At 42.0% G+C, this 22,326-nt stretch overlaps 1 protein-coding gene across 1 annotated transcript; it reads right to left on the bottom strand.

Annotated features, from left to right (window-relative positions):
* Positions 1-12,919: 12,919 nt before the first annotated feature.
* On the bottom strand, positions 12,920-13,150 carry SPRR4 (small proline rich protein 4). Its single transcript, XM_054562989.1, has one exon. The coding sequence runs from the start codon at positions 13,148-13,150 to the stop codon at positions 12,920-12,922; it is 231 nt and encodes a 76-aa protein (XP_054418964.1).
* Positions 13,151-22,326: the final 9,176 nt, after the last annotated feature.

The following is a 22,326-nucleotide window of genomic DNA, read 5'->3' as shown; positions in this document are numbered from 1 at the left end:
GGATGTAGGGCACATTTCCATTAAGACCTCATCTTAACTAATTACCATTTCCAAATAAAGTCACATTCTGAACTTCCAGGAAGGGAATCCCTGGGTTCCTTATTCAACTCACTACAATCTGCCATCCTCTGGCTCCTGAAAATTCTTATCTGTCCCACATGCAAAATACATTCACCTGTCCCAACATCCTCAAACACCTTAACCCATTCCTGTTCCAACTCTAAGACCAAATGTAATCTAAATATAAACTCAAAGGACCCAAACATCATCATCTAAATCAAGCATAGGCTCTGGGTATGGTCCATTATGAGATAAATGTCCTCTTCACCTTAAACTTGGGAAACATCCAACCACCAGAGTCTGGCTCCTGATCCCATAAGACAGAGAGGGAGATAAGGGATGGGACCTTTCCTATTAACAGTCCTGATGCCAATATTTAGGATAGTGTCTGACACTCTGCTCAAGCTCCGTTAATGTTTTTTTTTATTCCTTTTTATGAAACTTATTGGAGTGACACTGGTTAACAAAATTATACAGGTTTCAGGTGTGCATTTACACAACACATCCTCTGAACACTGTATTATGTGTTCAGTGCCCCGAGTCAAGAATATTTTCATCACCGTTATCTCCCAACCCCATCCCGCCCCGCCATCCCAGCAGGTGCCACGCTGCTGTTCTTGTCCATGAGTTTTTTACTTTTTTTTCCCTTTTGCTCAGACCCTCCACCCCGAGCCCCACGAGCCCCCTCCAACAGCTGCCAGCCTGCCCTCTGTGTATGAATCTGTTTCCATTTTGCTTGTTAGTTTACTTTGTTCCTTGTATTCCACATATGAGTGAAATCATGATACTTGTCTTTCTCTGGCTTATTTCATTTAGCACAATAGTCTCCAGGTCCATCCATGCTGTCGCAAAGAGTATAATTTTCTTCTTTTTATTTTTTACAGTCAAGTAACATTCCATTGTGTAAATGCACCACAGCTTTTTTACCCACTCATCTACTGATGGACACTTGGGCTGTTTTCCAGATCTTGGCTGTGTAAATCACACTGCAATGAACATAGGGGTGCATATATTCTTTCCAATTGGTGTTTTGGTTTCTTTGGATAAATTCCCAGGAGTGGAATCACTGTGGTAGCACCACACTGCTTTCCAGTGGCTGCCCCAGTCTGCATTCCCACCAACTGTGCACGAGGGCTCCACTTTCTCCATGTCCTCGCCAACACTTTTTGTTTGTTAATTTATTGATAACTTCTGACAGGTGTAAGGTGATATCTCATTGTAGTTTTAATTTACATTTCTATGATTATTAGTGACATTGAGCATCTTTTCATATGTCTATTGGTAATCTGTAGGTTGTGTTTGGAGAAGTGCCTTTTCAGGTCCTTTACCCATTTTTTAATCAGATTGTTTTTCTTGTGTGTTAAGTTTTATAAGTTCTTTATAAATTTTGGATATTAAACCCTTATCATACATATCAGGGAAGAATATGTTCTCCCATTCAGCGGGTTTTCATTTTGTTGATGGTTTCCATTGCTGTGCAATAACTTTTTAGTTTTATGTAGTCCTATTTGTTTATTTTTTCTTTTGTTTCCCTTGTCTGAGGAAATATATCAGAAAAAATATTGCTACAAGAAATGCCCAAGATTTTACTGTCTATGTTTTCTTCTAGGATTTCAATGGTTTTGAGTCTAACGTTTAAGTTTTTAATTCATTTTGGATTCATTCTTGTGTATGGTGTAAGAATGCAGCCTGGTTTCACTTTTTGCATATATCTGTCCAACACTTATTGAATATTTATTTATGTTTACTACATTGTAAGTTTTTGCCTCCTTTGTCAAATATTAATTGACTATAAAGGCATGGGTTTATTTCTGGGCTATCTATTCTGTGCCATTGATCTATATGTCTGTTTTCTATGCCAGTACCATGCTGTTTTGATTACTATTAATTTGCAATATTGTTTGATATCAGGTAGTGTGATTCCTCCAACTTTGCTCTTCTTTCTCAAGATTGCGGTGGCTATTTGAGGTCTTTTGTGATTCCATGTAAATTTTTGGAATATTTGTTTCAGTTCTGTGAAATACATCATTGGTATTTTGATAGGAATTGCATTTAATCTATAGATTGCTAAAATCTAAATTATGGATTGTCATGATGTTAATTCTTTCTATCCATGGACACAGTATAGGCTTCCACTTATTTGGATCTTCTTCAATTTATTTCTTCAGTGCTTAATAATCTTCTGAGTACAGTTCTTTAATGTCCTTGGTTAAATTTATTCTGAGGTATTTCTTTCTTTATGAATGGGATTTTTTTTTTTTTTTTTTTTTTTTTTTTTAGTTTCCCTTTCTGATAATTCATTATTGATGTATAGAAATCTGAGGAATCTGCTTTCTGCTACCCTGTGCACCCCACCGAGTTTGTCTCAGGCCCTGAAGGATCTGAACCCAGCTCTGAGGCTGGGTGTTCTAGGCTCTCCTTTGGCCTGGGCCCTGGATGCAAAGGGATTTCCCTGTCACTTGGTACCCTGCCCTGTTGAGGCTCTCCTGCCTGCCTCAACCTGTACATCCTTCTCTCCGCCCAACTCTGCTTCCAATTCTGGAACTTTCTATTGACCCTAAACATCATTCTGCCTGTTTGTTTACCTGAAGCTCACTTAGTGGTTGGTTGTAAATCTGTTTTCCCTGTCAAATAAGCTTTGTTTCATTGTCAGGGTGGGGCCTACTTGGTGAATCTGGATCTACAAACTCCCCACATAAAGCAAAAAGTTGGGGGAAGTAGGTGGTTTCTAATGGTAAGTCCACCTCCCAGGGTTTCTCAGGCTTTCACAGGACCCCCTCCTTAGTTCACAGGAGGCTGCTGTTCTGCCCAAGTCTGAGCCTGGCTCCTCTTTGGACCATCTGTGAGGTCCTGCATTAGTTGTGAGCTGCCTTTGGTTCACCATCCATTTACAGAGCAGGGCAGACCGGCCCTAAGCCTAACCAGCTACAGGCCCTTCCTGATTTATGTTGCTCCCTCCTCTTTTACTTCCCCGAGGCTCAGAGCAGGCAGAGAATATGCTGCAGAATTTCAATCCTAGTCATTTTTTACCATAGAAGCCCATATTTGAAATATGGCAACATCTAGGAACAAGTAGCATTAAGAGAGTTTTACTTTTACTTCCTCCCCACACTGTCCCCCGCCATCACTGTGAGGAGAAGGGTATTGGCTGCTTGTTACAGGTCATGATGGTTAAAGAGAAAAGTCTGTGTAACACACGGGATCCCCATCTGAAAAAGAGGAGGAAAAGGAAGAAGCAACACCAGGGCCCAGGGGTTGAGAAGCCTCCTGAGCACTTTGGCCCAGCAGGCAAGAGAAGTGAAGGCTGCAAGTGTGGACGCAGAGGTGGGAGGGTGCTGGGCATCCCGGCACTGACAGCCTTTACCCTGCTCTGTGTCCTATAGCGGGGACCGGACAAAGGAGGTGAGGAAGGGACTTAGTCCAGGCTTCAGAGCTTGCCTAGCAGCAGAATTACACGACACCTGGGTACAAAGTTCCTTCTCCAAGCCCATACCTCCCTAAGAACAGAGCACGCCCCTCCCTCTTTTCTCTTTTCAATCCCTGAAGGGATAAACATTTAAATTATCTTCTTTGCTTGAGGCATGTAGAAGTTATTTCAAAGCCTTGTTCTGCCCTTGTTAGTTGGATGACCTTGAGTGAGTTACCGGACCTTTCTGCACTTTAATGTTCTTATCTTTATTTTTGTTTTTTTGGTTTGTTTTTTTTTTTAATGTTATCTTTAAATTGGGAATTTGAGATTGTACTTTTCAAGATTATTGTAAAGATTAAATGAAATGATGCTTCAGACACTTTTAGGATGATGGGTTAAAAATGTTGTTTGGGAGTGTAGTGGGGGGGGGAATGGAGACAACTGCATTTGAACAACAATTTTATATCTATATATAAATGAACACATATATATTCATAATGATTCTTGCTAATGTGTCTCATTCTTTCTTCCCCTCCTACTTGAAATCAGATGGAACGTCTGTGTATTTTTCTTTTTCCTCTGAAAGAGAGAGGACCCTGTATCTTCCTTGCTTTTTCCACTAAACTTTCAGACATACATATTGACCAGATTATGTTGTGAGTTATTGGATAGTGGCGATGACTACACAGCCCAGGCTTTATGTGACTGGGGGCACAGGGGGCAGCTAAAGTTGTCGGAGATTATGCAACGACCTGAGCATGCCCCAGGTACAGAAACTGAGGCAAAAAAATATTAAGTAACTCTCCGAAGAGATTACAAAGATAGAATGTGCCAGGATACAGTCTCTTAACAACCCTGCCACATTGCTTCTCAATTCTAGTAAAGAGTGGCGCATTCTATACAAGCTGGAAGACTGCTCTTAGAAGAGACACAAACTGGGTCCTGAACATTCTTGCACAGCTGAACTGATCAATTGCCCCTCTGTTACCCATCTGACATAAAGTTTCCCTGGGTATGGATGATTGAAAGATACAGATAGAAGGTGGATATTTTCAGGGCAGGGAACTGAGTTTAGGAATGGAATCTGGGGTGGTTCAGACTGTGTGCTAGGTGCGCTCCCCTCCAATCACGCAGTGCCCCTTGGACTGTTGAAGGGGCACAGTGACGGGCACATGGCTAAATGTTTTCCACAGAGAATGCAGAACCTCACGGGAGGTGACTACTGTTTGCAGTTCTTGGTCTCTCCCTTGTTCATTCAGCTGTGCCTGCTTCACCCCAGTCCACCTCTGAGACCCAGCACCTCCAGAGTGCAGAGTGGCCTCCAAAGATCACAGGTGTAAAACGTAAGTCCTGGGTTCAGATTCTGACTCTGGTCCTTACTAGCTATGTGTGTATGACACTGGGAAAGTTTCTTAATAACAATAGGTTCCATTTGATTGGCACCCACAAAGTGCCAGACTTTGTTCTGGACACTTGATGCTAATTGTCACAATGGCAGTGCTAAGAATAGATCATTAAACCCATTCTACAAATGTGGAAGTTGAAGCATAAGAGAATTAAGTCACCTGATCAAGTTTACAGGGCAAATAGGTGGCAGTTCCAAGATGCAAATCCGGTACCATGTGACTCCTTTATGAATCTCGGTTTATCTTACCTGTACATTAGGAATGATAATATTGGCTTCCAGAACTGTAATTAAATAGAATTACATATGCAAAGCGACTGCTATAGTGACTAGCGCATAGTTGATGGACACTATACACCAGCGCATTTCTTCTCTTTAGGATCTGAAACATATCAATTATTAGAAACTCATCTCCAGTGACTCAGAACATTTCATAAAATTCTTGGTTTGTGAAGTAGTCAGTCAGTCATTTGTTTAACGCATGTTTGCCGAATGACAACCAAACGTCAAGCATGAAGTCTGGTGGAGAAATAGACAGCATTTGATGAGCTTCTGGGACCCAATACCCATGAGTGAAGATTGTTTCCCCAACTGACCTAAGCATAAGAATCACTTAAAAGGCTTGTTAAAAATACAGCTGCAACCTCTCCATCCTAATAAAATAGACATAACTAAAGGAGATCTGGGGATCTGTATTTCTGAAGTGTTCATCAGGCGGTGGGGAAACACTAGATTCTAAACCCAATGTCTTTTCTACCTTGACTGCAATTAACATCATGTAGTTTTCTTTAAAAAAGTATCCCTGTCTGGTCTCCACTTTAGTTTTATTCAATCAGTTAATTTTTAAAGTCTCCAGATAATGTCAGAGTTGAAAATCACTGCTCTCACAGGCTATCACCACTCTTAGTGCCTGAATCTAGGCAGGCAGTCCCAGCCCCATGACCTAATCCAGGTGGAAGTAGTTGCAGGTGAGTAGGAGAAGGTTCAGGTGGGTGAGAGGAGGTGCAGGTGGGTGCTAAGGTGTCTGGGCACATATTAATGCTGATGCAACTAGATGCTGATAAATGTGGGTGTTTGGCCTGAGGATATTGAGAGCCTTGGGAAGAAATTAAGTCTCATCCAAGGAAGGTGAAGTATTTATACTTCCACACACCCTGAAACCCCACCTTCTCTCCAAGGGATCATTGAAGGACAGGCTCAGGCTGAGCAGGTCCTGGAACCAGTGGTCTGGAGTCAGGAGATGACGCTGTGTCACCTGCCTAGACTTTGTCATGTGACTAGTATGGAGACTTTTTGGTGATATAGGGAAGACAAAACTTTGCCTCTAGCCATCATAGGTTTTTAGCTGGACTCTTAAAAAAAAAAGACAGATTAACAATAAAAACAGAAAAACAAACACCTTAGTTGTGCATGCACATCTTGAGGGAGAAATCTAAAACAAGGAGAAACTCAAAAGCAGTGGCCCAGGACTGCACCTTATAAAATGTATTCAACAAAGCAATACATTTGTAGAGAAATTACAGGACAGGGAAAGCAGTTAAGCCTTCTAAGGGCAGCAAACTGGGAGGATAAATATGTGGGTGGGAACTAATGGAGGGAGGTTTGTTTGCAAATTCCTCTGGTGTATTTCTGGGCTAATAAGAGTTGATGTCCAGTAAAAGAAGAATTTATGTACTGCCTCTAGCAGAAAAGTGGGGGAAAGTTCCGTTGTGTTTGCTCTTTCTTAATTGCCTCCTGCTCAAAATAATTTTTATATTGAAGAGGTTTATTTTGGGTGACATATTTTGATTTCCTCTAGTGGATCAAAGGCTCATGCTTCCTACTTCCAAGGAGCCTCTGGCAGGGACAAATGATGACTTTTGGAGTCCCAAAGTACTAAAACTTACAGTTTTCTACCCTCCTGTCTTTCCTGCCCATGCAAAAGAAATCTTTATTTTTTTCAGAATCACCTAAAATACACAATTGTTGCTTCTTTTTAGATTTTCTGTTTATCACAGTCTAAAATTGTTCATGAAATCTGACATTCTTTCATTTGTTCATTCATTCATTTATTCATTCTCCCATTTCCTGGGTTTTGCCCATGTCCCAAACACATTTCCTCTGCTTGGTAGGAGACCAGCAGATCCAATTTCATGGGAGTAGTGTGGTTGAGGTAGAGAACAGGACGCACAGAAATGCAAAAGCCCAAAAGAATGAATAAATCTACCTAATTTTAGGGCAGGAAGAGAGCATCCAAATCAACTTCTCATATGTGGACACTGGACCACTGTGAAGGGACTTGCTCGAGGTCACAGATCTATTTAGTACAGAGCCAGAACTAGAGCCTGTGTCTCCTCTTTTCCAGTCTGCAGTATTCCCCAGGCTGGGGGGGGGGGGGGGAAGACAACAATTACACATTAGCACAGATTCCTGAGTCAGTTAAAAGCCACTCCCTAGGCACAGGCATGGCCACTTACAGCCGTTACCTTCCCCAGCTGTAAGTGGTAATAAGATCAATCATTTATTGAGCATATACCATATCCAGCTAATTTATAGAGATTATTTCTAATCCTCACAAAAATTCTGCAAATAATTGTTACTAAACCATTAAAACTTTTCACAAGTGAGAACACTAAGGCTTGGGCTCCAAGTGACTAGATGAATCACACAGGAGACAGAAATGCTGAGATTCAGCTCTGTTCATTCTGACTATGGAGCCTTGTTCTTCTCTTAAAGGGGACTGACTATCAAAACAGCTCCCATGCAGATGCCAAGGTCTGGGCACTTTGTCTTTAAGGAGCTACTGGCCAGGGGTGGTGGCAAGGAAAATACCGGGGGGCTTGTGACTGGGCTGCCGGTCAGGTGGGGGTTGGGTATTCTGTCTCTGGGGTGGAAGGAATTTTCTGGGCAAGTGGAAGAATAGAGCAAGGAGTTGGTTGTGAGCTCTCTCTCCCCTACCACAGCAGTAAGAGGTTTTCTAAATGTACTTTCTTTTCCAGGAAGAACAAAAATATAATTTTTATTGCACTGATGTGTGGGGTTTGAAGACAGGATGGGTAGGAAATCGGTGAAGTATGCACAGAAACAGGGAAAAACAACTCAGTTTTTTAAGTCATTGAGAATGGAAATATTGTCCAAGTACTTTTTAAATTCATGTAGCCTTTATAAAAATTTAGAAGCATAATATTATGCAGGGAAATGCAAAGAGCTCACAAAGTGAGCCGCATCTATCTACCTAACACCCAGATAAAGTGACAAAACTTGACCAGTTCCCTGGAGCTCCCTTATCTCACCTTTGAGTCATTTTGACCCTGTGTAGATGGGATTATTTAATGTATAGTATTAATGCTTCTTTCTTTCACATAAAATTATGTTTGTGAGATGTATCCATTTTTGTGTAGCCTCTCATTGTATGAATACACCACTAGTGTTTAACATCTTTTTATATGTTTATTGGTCATTTGCATCTTTTTATGTATTTATCTGTCATTTGGGCATTCTCTTTCTTGAAGTACCTGTTCAAGTCTTTGCCCATTTTCTAGTAGGCTTTCTGTAGTTTTTGTTAATTTTAGGATTCCTTTATATAGTCAGAATATAATGTTTATCTATAATATATACATATACCTGTGTTTATATATTCATATATACATATACATATGTGTGCCTATGTATGTGTATATGTAAAATTCTCCCAGGCTGTGTCTTTGTGTAATTTAATAGTTTCTTCTATGGAATAGTATCTTCTGTTGAACAGAGTTCTTAGTTTTATTGTAGTGAAATTTATTAATTTTTTTCTAAATAGTGCTTTTGTGCTCTTCAGAAAATCTTTGCCTACTTTAAGGTCATTAAAACATTCTTCTGTCTTTTCTTCAAAAATCACATATTGTTTCAATGTTCAAATTTAGATCTACAATTTAGCAGGGAGTTTAGTTGTATCTGTTCCATATGAATGTCCATTTTACTCATTGTCATTTATTGAAAAATATTCTTTTTTCATTTGTTTGCAATGCCTTTTTTTGCAGTAAGTCAGATGATTGTGTATGTGTGACTCAGACTAAAATAGAGTCTTTTAATACATAAACATGGCACATGTCTTCATTTGTTAGTTCTCCTTTAGTTTCTTTCAACATTGTTTTATATTTTTAGTATGAACTTCTCATACTAAATTCTCATTTATGAAGTATGAAGTTCTCATACTTCCATTAAATTTAGATAAGGTAATTGATGTTATTTTTTTAAATTTCTTTTTCCCCTTATCGTTATTGAGATACAATTGAAGTACAACATTGTGTAAGTTTAAGGTGTACAGTGTGGTGACTTGATACACTTATATAATGTGGAATGTTTTTAGTTTTATTGAGGTTACACTAACACAAAACACAAATCTTCAGTACAGCCCAAAGAACTTTTTATATATACATGTACCCATGAATCCACCACGCACAGACTGAAAATATTTCAGAGCCCCAGAACAAAACTCCATCATGCCCCCGCTATCAGCCCTCTCCTCAAGGACAACCATTATTCTAATCGTCATAAAAGATTAGACTTGCCCCTGGCCTTACAATTTTAAACTTTCAATCTGGTATGTTCCCAGGGTCTCTCTTCCTGCCAGGTTGCAAACTCCAATCATTGTTCCAGTCTGCCGTTCAGAAACTTTTTGCTTAGGTTTTTAGTACCTTGATTTGAACATTTCCTAAATTAACTATATTGTCATTTGCTTGAAGACCCCAAAAGCAACCACCAACTCTTTCAGTTTCTCTCCCTGTAGCAAGAATCCTGTACAAGGAGAAGCCCAGGCTTTCCTTCTGCCCATGCCCAGGATCCACAAGTGATCCTGGGATATAAGAAGTTTCAGCTTACTGCTGAAGTTCTCCTCTCTCTGGAGTTTTGGGGTACCCAGGTAATTTATAAATTTAGTCTAGATTGTACTAGACTATGGGTTTACCACAAGCTATCCCATTTCACTCAGAAGCAGAAGTTCTTCCTTCTGTATTTGGAAAAGCTAGTTGTGCAGTTGGGAAATACTAAAAACAGTAAGACCTTTAGATTTCAATGGTTCATACTTTAGTAGAGGAACTAAACACATAAAGGTGAACTATTATGCAAAAAATGTGTACACTATTCATAAAAGCTATAATAATTATGTTACTTAATAAGAATTTTGTACAAAGTGTCATGAGAGCTTATGGTAGGTTTCAGTTCTTTCTAAAATGTTAATTTTAATTAAAATTTTTAAATTCAATTATTTATTTATATTTAGAAACAAAACCTATTATTGTATTCTGGGGTATTATTTTGCATATGGTATCATTATTGCTTTCTAGGATTACACCTTTAACATCTAAGCATAAATAAAATAATTTAAAACATTTATATAGATACAGAATTAGTACTATCCATATATAATGCACATCCGTATTTTTCCCCTCAAAAATTTGGGCAAAAAAGTGTGCATTATACATGGCAAAATATGGTAAGTAGAAGCATAAACCATGTTCACAAATAGGAAGAACTAATATTATTAAAATGTCTGTACTACCCAAGGCAATCTATAAATTCAACACAATTCCAATAAGATACCAAAGGTGTATTTTACAGAACTAGAACAAATACTCCAAAAACTCATATGGAACCACAAAAGACTACATAGCCACAGAAAGCTTGAGAAAGAAGAACAAAGTTAGAGGAATCATGCTGCCTAATATCAAACTATACTACAAAGCCATAGTAATCAAAACAGCATGATACTGGCATAAAAACAGGCATACAAATCAATGAAACAAACAAATTCCCACCTTTATGGTTAATTAACATGTCACAAAGGAGATAAGAATATAAAATAAGGTAAAGATAAGACTATTCAATAAAAGGTGTTGGGAGAATTGGACAGATATATGCAAAAAAAAAAAAAAAAAAAAGAAAGAAACTAGACCTCCTTCTTACACCCTACACAAGAAAAAACTCAAAATGTATTAAAGACTTAAATGTTAGACTTGAACCCATAAAGATTCTAGAGGAGAATATAGACAGTAAAATATCAGACAATTCTCATAACAATATTTTTTTCTGTTATATCTTTTTGACAAGGGCAACAAAAGAAAAATAAACAAATAAGACTAAATTAAACTTAAAAGGTTTGCACAGCAAAGGAAACCATCAACAAAATGAAAAGACAACCCATTGAATGGGAGAATATATTCTCCTATGATACATCTGATAAGAGCTTAATATCCAAAATTTATGAAGAACTTATACAACTCAACACTGACAGGCAAACAATCCAATTAAAAAATGGGCAAAGGACCTGAATAGACACTTCTCCAAAGGAGACATACACTTGGCCACTAGACATATGAAAAGACGCTCAACGTCACTAATCATCAGAGGAATGCAAATTAAAACCACAATGAGATATCACCTCACACCTATCAGAGTGGCTATCATCAATAAATCAACAAACAGCAAGTGTTGGGGAGGATATGGAAAAAAGTGAAGTGCACTGTTGGTGGGAATGAAGATTGGTGCAGCCACTGTGGAAATTTCTTCAAAAAAATTAAAGATGAAAACTGCCTTATGACCCAGTGATTCCACTTCTGGCAATGTATAGAAGGAACCCGAAACATTAATTCAAAGAATATATACACCCCTATGTTCACTGCAGCATTATTTGCGGTAGCCAATATTTGGAAGCAGCCTAAATGTCCATCAGTAGACAGAGGGATAAAAAAAAACAGTGGTACATTTACACAGTGGAATACTACTCGGCTGTAAAAAAGAAGGAAATCTTACCTTTTGTAACAACATGGATGGACCTGGAAAGTATTACGCTAAGTGAAATAAGTCAGGCACAAATACCATATAATTTCATTTATATGTGGATTATAATGAATAAAATATACAAACAAACAAAATAAAAACAGACTCATAGATACAGAGAACAGACTGCCAGCTGTCGGAGGGGAGGGGGTCGAGGTGCTGGGTGAAAAGGTGGAGAGATTCATCAAAAACCCCCTCATAGACACAGGCAACAGTTATGGATTACTGGAGGGAAAGGCAGGTAGGGGCAGGTAAGAGGGTAAAGGGATAAATGGCGATGGAAGGAAGCTTGATTTTGGGTATGATATTTTAAAATTATACACTTGAAACCTATATAAATTTATTAACCAATATCACTCCAATATAGTCAATAAAAAGTTTAAAAGCACAAAAACTCCAAATTAAAAAATTTATTCGCACGTTTTCAGAAGTGCTCTGTAGTACTCTTACATCATTTAACTTTCTGTATGCTTTTTCAGAATGACAACTTCTGAGAGGGAAAAACCACATTTATCAGGTAGGGTGGGTCCTTTTAATGGTAGGAGCTAAGGTTTTCCTCCCATTATCCTTTCCTAGATATGATTACTTACATGAGTCTCCCAGACCCTTGTCAGCTAGTCCCTGGGCTTTTTCTCACCCTCCTTTACATGAGATGCATCAGGATCTGACCGTCTTGTCATTAGTTATTGGAGAATAACCCTGTCCATGAGGATGCTTTCCTGGGCACATGTGTGCTCATATACTCACTTCCCCCAAACACCCCCTCTGAACCATTTAATGGATCACAAACTGGAGCCAGGAAACAGACAATGACATGAGGCACAGATTTATTAGAGGAGGAAATAAGAGAGACACTGAGGGAAGGGGAGCTGGGGAAGGATAGGCAGGAGCTGTGTATTGACCTCTGGTATCCCCACCAGTCAGGGTGGAATTCTAGAAGAGGTCTGGATACATTATTGCTTTGGGACATGAATACAGCATAACTGTGGTCAAGCTGAAGGTTGGAGAGAATGAGGCCTCCTCATGTCCTCCTGGGAGAGAGTCAGGGTGGGATATAGAAGACGAAGGCAAAGGTGAGATGTGAGGTGATGGTCTCAATGGGAAGAACTTCTGACAGTGTTTCATTGGACCCTAGGTAGGAGGAGGTGGGAGAGATGGGAAAATGCTGGAGCTGGGGGGAAGAGGAGCAGGAAGAAGGCAGGCTCCATCTTGTCTGGATGGCGAGCAGGTGATATTCAAGCTGATCCTTACTTCTGTTTACTCTTGGGGGTTTGCTGGGCCAAGGGGTATGTCTGCTGGGCAGGGACAGATGTGCCCTTGGGTGGACATTGCTTCTTGATCTGGGGAGCACATGGATCCTTGGTTTGGGATGCACACGTCTCTTGACATTTGACAGGTGGTGGCTGACAGGGCTGTTTCACCTGCTGCTGCTGGATCTTCGGGGGCAGCTGCTGTTGCTGTTGCTGCTGGGAAGACATTGCTGCAGGAACAGGTGAGCCTGAAAGAGACCCAGGCAGGGGACACCATGAGAAGGGCTCCCTCCATCTCTTCTCCCTTCTGACACCTGGAAGAGTGTTTTCTTCACCAGTCAAGAATGTGATAAGTGATTAATAGCCTCAGATTGGTTAACTGAGTGATTCACACGCAGCCATTGCAATCCTACCCTCTCTTTTTCTTTCTTCTTCTATGTTGTTTAACTTCCTATCTTCCTGCATCTTCCCATGGACTCCTCACTTAACTGGATACATAAATTATTTCTAAGTCTTACCAGAAAATATGACAGGTGTGCTGAGTTGATGATTAAAAGGTAGCTCGGACATTTTACAAGATCAAGGCATGAGCTGATGGGTCTGGAGTATCTACTGGTTGCCTTGGGTAGTGCAATGAATGTGAGCAAGATGGATGTGCATAAAGAAGAGGCAGTCTCTGTCTTAGGGGAAAGTGTGTATAAACAATGGGTTGGAGAAACCCTGTTCCAGGTACTCAGAGGACTGGGTTCTAATCCTAGTTCCACCCCTGACTCACCATGGGATGTTAAGGTGAAGCATTTAACTTGGCTGTATGATGATAGTGGCTCTAATGGCTCCCTCCTCCCCATGGAGAGTATTTAAGGCCAAATAGATCACTGGAGTGAAGAGATTTACTAGGAAGATGTTTTACCAAGAGACAGCCTGGTTCAGGGGAAAGAGCACTGGCCCCTTGCTGGCCAGGCATACCTGTGGACAACCTGGACCCCATGCCCTTTTTTGGAGGATGCTGATAGAGAAGGTCCCTGAGGCCTTCCTAGCTCCGACCTGTGTCTCTGATTTTCTTTGTAGACAGCATTTGTCACCTTCTAAATCTGTGATTAGAAATGGGAAGCACAGGTCCCAGGTGGCAATCATGAGAGTGAGACAAGGTAGCTGCATAGTATAAAGTATGATATATAAAATGTGATTTCTGTAAAACTAAAAGCAAAGTTTGAAAAGCTCATTGGTATTGCTGAAAGGGTGTAAGAAAGCTTTGAAGAAGGATTACTGTTGCCACAAAATGCTACAGCTGTAAATATATCCCCTCAATGAGAAAAGTCTTCTTGCCAAGGAGCTAAACCCCAGAATCAGGAAATCAGTCACACCTAACAATGGTACAGAATGGAGACTAAATTTCCTAAGTAACAATTACTGTGGCATTTCCTTAATTGTCACGAGGCTCCTGTCACTTCTCTGATTAACCAAGAAAGAAGAGGGACTTAGCCTAGCGGCTCGAGACAGTCCAAGAAGGAGGAAAGGGCCCTGGTAGATCCCTGGAGGATGAGTGAGTCCTACTTACCGGAGCTGCAAGTCGGACCCTAGGAGAGGATGTGAGCAAGGCTGATAGCCAGCGACTGCTGGCAGCATTATAAAGGCCCCCAACTTGCCCCGGGCACTTGGCGTGGCCCTGATCACCACCTCCCAGGGAATTCTTCACCCACTTCTCCCACCTGCACTTCCTCCAGGGACTTGCTTTACTAGACTAGACTGTTTTGATGGAAAACACCCACCAGGTATTCTAGTATTCTGGATCCCCATCTATCAGAGCTGATATCTCGCCCAACTAAGGCCTTTGCTCAAATTGAGGGACTCAAGATCTTTTGACAATAAACAAATCTGAGAATTCATAAGAAATGCTAAGGAAGGAAGAAGAAAGAGGGGGATATGGCCTTGGGGCACTTCATTTTGCTGCCAGTCATTGTGAACTCACTGGTGTCTAGCGCTGAGCTCAACCCTCATGCCATAGTTTGATTTTGTCTTTAGAGCCCTGGTAGGGCAAATGCCATTGTTACGGTTTTGCCAATGAGAAAAGTGAGGCAGGGAAGGATCCCATAGGTAGTAAACAGCAGAGATGGAGTTTGAACCCCGATGGGAAGGATTCAAAGAACACAGAGTTTTAACATTATGGAGGGAGAAGTCAAAAGTCTACCAACAGGATCTCTGGCCCCTAGCCCTGTCTCACTACACAGTGCTTATGAGTTTCCCTATCCACCAGGAACCTTTTGCATAGGATTCTGTGTGACTTCTTGAGCACAACCAGAAGAATGTGAATGGTGCCCCTGAACTTAATCAACATGGTGCCGTGTCCCCAACCTGCCTACCGGGAGTCGGAGCTGGTGGGTGTTAGGGTTGGTCCAAGAGGGTGGTATAGAATTTAGCCTCTGGGTTAGGGCTGCCAGACAAAACACAGAGTCCCAGATCAATTTGAATTTCAGATGAACAACAGAATTTGGTTAGTATAAGTGTGTCCCAAATACTGTATGAGATATACTACGAAATTACTTGTTTTTTTTTTTTTTTTTTTTGAAATTCAGCCATAACTGGGTGGATTGGATTTTTATTTGCTAAATCTGGCAACCACATTCAGATGAGAAGAACGGACTCTGGTCCCCCAGTTGGCCTCCTAGCCTCTGGGATGGGGACAGGCAGGACTGCTCTGGGATGCTGGTTCCCTTGGGACCACTGCCTGGAACCTCAGGATTCTGTCCAACTACAGACCGATGTGTTCACTTCTGTCATTGCCGAGCAAAGTGTAAGGCTGCCTGAGAAATGATAGAAATGCCTAAAAATAATTTTCAAACCATTTCCAAATCCCTTATTTAATCCTCATAGCAGTTCTGTTGGGTAGTGTAAATCAGATTTTACAGTTTAAAAAAGTAGACCCAGGAAAGTTGACTGACTGCTCAACAACAGGTAACTAGTAGGGGCGGAGTTGGGTAGGGGTCCTGGCCCAAAGCTTGTTTCCACTATATCACAGTGGCTAGCATGTCCCCATTGGACAAGTGGCCGTCACTGGGGGGAACCATGACTAATGGTTTTGCCTGAGCTTTGTGTAATATATAGACCAGATATCGCTCATTTTTCAGGGTCAACCTTACTTAAAAGTTAAGCCTTTATTTCCTCTCCAGGCATGCCTCCTCTACCACCTCCTCCTCCCAAGCCTATCGCCTTCAAGAATGGTTCCAGATCCTGGGCTCTGCATTCCGTCTTGGAGATGAGCACCTTCTCCTCCTGCACCACTCACTTCCAAGCTCCCATACCACTGTGCTCATCCTGATGCAGACTCTCCAAAAGGGACATATGCAGCAACACAGGACATAAATCAAAGCATTCCCGTGTGCCTGACTTCTAGAAGGTGTGAGTGTAGGAGTGCTGTGTCTGAGTAGGTAGGTGGGGACATCCTTTCATGTCTCAGTCACCACGTAGCTTCTCTGGAATACACTCACATCCTTATTTTTGCCGATATGCTCACTGGCTTCTTCCTTGATCAGTAAACAACTCCTGCTTAGTTTTGAGAATTATAGCTAGTGATAAAATTTGGCTTATAACGTAACTATCATCTCAGAGGATACTCCAGGGATGATCGGGATAGAGACTTAATAACATGGCTGGCCTTGAAGGGACTGTGCCCTCTAGGTCATAAATATCTAAGACACCATCGAAGTCATATACATCTAACACATTCAACTTTTCAAAACGCTAGCACTCCGCTTCCCTGTTGGCCATAATATCTCCATTTTACAGAGTGGAAAACTGAGGGCTGCAATGGGGACACACTTTGCACAAGGTCACAGAAAGGTTTGAGTCAAAGCCAGGGCTACATCACAGTCCTGACTTCACAGCTGTTTTCAGTCAGGTGAAGTGACTGAACCACTGGGTTGCTTCTTAGCAGAGGCTGTGTTAATGACAAATTAAGGAGTTGGTTCTGGTGGTTTCCATTTCTTGTACCAGTCTCCCTTCCTCTTTCCTCCCTGGGACTCAGGTGCTCCCTTTCCCACCAAGCCTGTCTTCCTTCCCTTTGCTGAGACCTGAACCAATCCCTGGTCTGCACGCTGACAGACACAGGTGCATCTTTATTAGTCATTAAACCTCATAAAACTCCTTCACATACAGTTTTCACAACACTCTATGAAGAAAGCTAATTGTATTATAAAATTTATGGATGAAAAATACTGGCTCCGATGGTGGCTGGATCCAGAATCCAGAAGAGAAGGCCGATCCCAGTCTCTTAAATCTGTAATAACTGATTTCCAGAGAGGGCTATTCTTTTGAAGGAGGAAGAAGGAGGGGAACCTTCCTGGCACCCCAGACTCAATCACAACATGTAAAGAACTTCTGCGGGTATGGCAGGCCCTGAGTAGACAAGTGGAATGGTGACTCTGTAGTCCCTGCTCCCATCACGAGAGCCCAGCTGGCTTCGGTACTGTCACCTGGCCATCTTGAATCTGTCATCTGCTCTCTCATCCTCAAAGGACCATGCTGTACTGAAATCACAAGGCCAGGCTCTGCATCTTCCCTCTCTAGGGAGCAGACACCTGAGAACAGGTGTGTGCCTGTGACTCCATCAGGGAGGGGAGGGAACAGGCAAGACTCATTTCTGTGTGTGAATCAAAGCTTGGGAAACCTCAGCCCCACCCTGCAAACAAACAACAAGGTGACTGGACAACAGAGACCTGACACTGGGAGGGGACCCTACCAGAGACAATGTGAAAAAATCGTCTCTCTCTCTCCATATAGATACATCCCCACCAGGGCATTTTGTCTCTGGGCTTTGGGGAAAAAGGGTGGTTGATGGCTCCATCTGGAAACACACAGAACATATTTATTACGCTGTTTCTGAGAATGAAACAAGAAAAGACAGAAAGGAGAGCTCTGGGTTACTCATGAGAGAATTTTAGGATAGAGGGCTGTGTGGCAGAGAGAACCAGGGAGCTTTAGCTGCTTATCCAGTAAAATAAAAAATTGAAATCTGGGCAAGTTACATCTCATTTTAAAAATTATAATCATGACGGTTTTGCTTTATCTTAATTTCTGGTTGATGCTTGACCAGCAGTCATGGCTTAGAACATTTTAGTTTCAAGTTTCTCCCTGCACCAATTACTTAATCTATCAATAAACCCTTCAGAGGATGCTTCATTAAAGAGGCCTTGTGACCTTTTCTTAATGTGGGAAATCCATTTGCAACATGAATCATTTCACCCTCTAATTTGTTTGCAAATAACATGCTCAGATACTAACGTTAGGTATTCTGTATAATGGTGTTAAAAACAGATCCTTGGAGAGAGGAGTGAGATGATGGGTGTCCAAAAATATGTGATTAATTTATCTCCTCCCTCCACCCCTCATCACTCTGTGATATGTTGCTACAAGACCCTCAACAGAACTGAGAGTTTTATAAAGGGGGAAATAAAGTGCTGAACATGGTGGTGGGCTAGTTCCAACAGAACACCGTAGATTGTCACCTGTGGAAGTTGAAAACTGGCTATGGAAGAAGAAGGATGAGTGGGCAAAGTGTCTTTTTCTGGGAAGGTGGCCCAAGCCAGCCTTTGGAAGTCAAGTGGTGCTGAAACAGGCACCCTCTCCTTAATATGACAAGTATAGTTAGAGACATAGGAAAGACGCCAGGGGAGTAAAGAAACAGTTCACCTGACCCTCGGCCCTCACTGGCTGTCAGATCTCATCCCTTAACTTTTCTGAGCCTCAATTTTTCTATTTTCAAATATGAGGAGATAGGCTAACATTTTCTCTAAGGACCCATTGAGTGCTAACATTCTGTAAATGTATGATTCGGTTTGGGAAGGCAGCCATGTTTTTCACTTGAGGTTGAGTACAGGCTCAACCAGAAAGAGCGCTGTAATTGATCAGAGACATCTGCTATAAATAAGAGGGTTAAGTGGCTGCAGATGAGCAGGTAGTTGCCTCAGGTAGGGAGTGCTGTGCGAGGATTTATGCATGAAAATAATTATGAAGCACTTGAAGAAGGAGAGAGGGTATGAACTGTTTAAAAATCCTGCGCAAGCTGACATCATCTATAATACCCATTTTAGCTTCCACCTTTTCTTAACACAGCTGTTAAGGGTATTTATTGTTTCCAAAACTTGCTTCATGCTTTCTTGCCCCAAATCATTCCATCTGTGATGGCACTCTACTCCAAAATTTCCCAGGGAAATTCAAGGTAATCTTTAGGAACCATTTAAAATACTACTTTCTCTGTGATTTTTTTCCTTGGTCTTTCCCAACAGATTTTACTCTTCTGAAGACCTCCCACAGTATATTATTTATACCTACTTGAAGCACTTTTCATATAATTTTTTGACTTTATATACACATAAACGATAAAACATTTATCTATCTATCTATCTATCTATCTATCTTAGCATTAGACATAAGTTCCTTGATGGTAGGAGCTGTTTCATCTTCATCATGTAGTCATGTGTTTATCGTCTATCCTTCCCTACTAGCCAAACATATATTGTATCCACTCAATAAATATGAACAAACAAATGCAAAAATGGATGGGTGAATGAGTTATAAATGAATGAATTGAATTGAATTGAATGGTAAAACCACTATTAGACATTTGGTTTTACAGTAAGAATCAATGAGGTACCAAGACTCTTTCTGGGTAATGCAACTTTTCAAGCTCAGGTTAGTGCTCACCCTCTCTAAGTAGCTCTTCCTGTTTATCCCAATCACATGCATTGTATAGCTCTCAAACTTGAAGTTCTATGTTGAAATCAACCATTACCCATAGGAGTCTCTTGTACGTGTGTGTGTGTGTGTGTGTGTGTGTGTGTGTGTCTTTGTACCCAGCCCAACTGTTAGATTCTTAAGGGAAGGAAGGATGTTCAGGACAGAACTTAACCCTAGTAAAAATTGGTTTGGCCAGCTGATAGACTAGTTAGTCAGTGAGTGGGTGGTTCAATTACTAAAGGATGCTATTGAGTGAGTGAGTCAGAGAGTGAGTGAAAGAAGGAAGGAGTAGAGTGTATAAATGAGAAGTGAGCTGACAAACTAGCTGACTGACTGGCTGGTTTTCTGCACTAACTGATTGGTTGAATGATTGACCAGCTGACTTAATGACTGGATGACTGGTTAGCTGGCTAGCTGACGGGTAATTTTGGAAAGCAGAGCCTGGTTCAGTATAGCAAAGAAAGCCCATTTGGGGACCTGGGACTGATGGTATAAAACCAAAGAGACTGCTCTGTATAGGAGTCCCTAAGAAGAGTATACTATGAGCTGGACAACTATCTCTTACTTTTCCTTCTTTCTTTTCCTACCAGTCCTCTGATCTCCACTCCTGGTTAACTGAGCCCCATGGAGGTAACCTCAAGCAGAGGTCAGCTAGAGGCAGCCACAGTGGAACAGTAGCTCTCTTCCTGGAGGAAGGTCGTTGGGAAGAGAGGACATTTCCATTTCTGGCACTGTCCACAAGGAAGCCTGGTTGTTCCCTGTGCCTTAGGCCCTGGGGTTGCTGAGCTGGGGCTCAGATCTGTCCCTCAGGTTAGAGAAAGGGGCCTCTGTGATGATGGCTGAGATAGGGAACCAAACCAAACAGACAAATTAGCAGAAACCACAAACTGGGCCAGTTTGTTCAGTCAATGCCCTGCTCTCTGACCACGGAGACCTTCCTTGGGGAAGTGGCTGCAGCAGGCAACAGACAAGGGCCACCAGACAGTGCCAGGTGATGACTGAGACCCCTGGGCTCACAGAGCTCCAAGCTGCCACTCAGTGCTGTGATCAGTCTTGTACCTACTGTACAGACAGATATACAAACACACTACCCTGCCAGAGCCATTTTCCAGAACTGGATGAGAAGAGAAGGGGCAGGGCAATATCTTGTATCCATAATAACCAAGGCACTCCATGCCCAAACCCTTCAGTGGTTCTCTGGATCAAATCCATGGTCATTGGCAGGGTTTAAAAGGCCCTCCACCTTCTGGCCCTTTCTAAGAAAGCTTCTGGTCTCTCTGCCCACCCTTCTCTACTGCTCCAGCCATAAGCTGTGATGCACTATTCATTTTTTTGTTTTTGACAATGTGCTGTTTTTCTCATTCTCCTCCTGCCAACAAGCTACTCCCTCTGAATGGAGTGGCCTGCCTCTCATCTGTGCCTGCCTAATCTTAGAACTTCAGAAACTAGTTCATTCCCCTGCCCCAGAACATCCCCCATTGTATCACCCAGGCAACATTCAGCATCTGTGTTTGCTTAGAAAACCCCTGTCCTAGGACCGATTCTGTTGATTGGGATAGAATATCCACTGTCCATCCCTGTTAACTGTGAGCTTGTTGAGGGCAGGTCATTCCCTGCTTTCCTCTGAGTCCTATATGTACTAGTATAGTATCTCATCCACCATAGATATGCAATGAATGCAAGGGCAGACAAACCAAGTAGGTGGTCAGTGAAGGGCATCCGCACGTGTGGCTCTCCCTCTGTGTGGCTGGGAGGGGTGTGCACATCCTCTGTTGAAGCAGAGCCCAGGTTCTTCCACACCACTGGCTCCCCCTTCCTGGTGCATTTCCTCCCTCCATGCTGGCCTCGGTTGAACAGGCCTTCTGTGTGCTTTGTTTGCAGCCTGTTTCTTTCTTACTGACAGAGTCTGCTTGACTCTGGCCAAATGGGAAAGAAATGTTTAAATCTAGTGTATACTAACACGTAGCTGTGTGTGTGTGTGTGTGTGTGTGTGTGTGTGTGTGTGTGTGTGTACTCGTGCCATGTGTGCGCATGTGCGGCTGTGCATGTACCTGCCCTCAGAGGTGGGATGTAGGAGGAGGGGAGGGGAAGGGAAATGGAGAAGGCAGCTTGGGCCTACACAGTAAACAACAAGGACTATCTGCTTGAAGGTAACTGATGTTTTCCTACAAATGACTTTTTGTCTGAGGTTGGAAAGCTAAATATAATAACAGCTCTTTTCTCACTCCGGCCACCGGATCGTGAGCCAAACCACAAGGCAGGTAGCCCCTAGGTAGTTAGAGCAGAGTGCCACCTGCTGGGCATGCCGAGCCAGCGCAGCAGTGTTCGATAAACAGTATCAGAGTTCTCACTCAGGGGCTAGTACAGACTCACAGGCCCCGGGAGACCCTAGTGATCCCTCACCTTACTTTACAGGCAGAGGAACTAAGGACCTCAGGCAATACTCTTTGGATTCCAATGGCTTCTCAAGCTGGACCACAGGAGCCCCAGAGGGAGGGACTGGCTGCTTCCCCCTGGCAGCCAGCACTTTTCCAAGGTCTCCTTGCTGGTTATAGAGGACAGTGGGGTTCCACGTAGACAGTCTGGTTTGAGTCAGTGTATAGGATGGGAAGAAGGGAAGGACAGAGGGGAGTTCCATAGAGGCAACCTGGATGGAAAGCAATAGAAATTCT

Source organism: Pteronotus mesoamericanus, unplaced genomic scaffold (assembly GCF_021234165.1).
Source record: "Pteronotus mesoamericanus isolate MK-2021 breed Mesoamerican mustached bat unplaced genomic scaffold, CSHL_Meso_final scaffold_705, whole genome shotgun sequence".
Classification (NCBI taxonomy): domain Eukaryota; kingdom Metazoa; phylum Chordata; class Mammalia; order Chiroptera; family Mormoopidae; genus Pteronotus; species Pteronotus mesoamericanus.
This window is presented reverse-complemented; position numbering and strand designations above follow the sequence as displayed.

Coding starts and splice junctions, on each gene's coding strand:
- SPRR4 (XM_054562989.1), bottom strand. CDS start 13,150: ATGTCTTCCCAGCAGCAACAGCAACAGCAGCTGCCCCCGAAGATCCAG.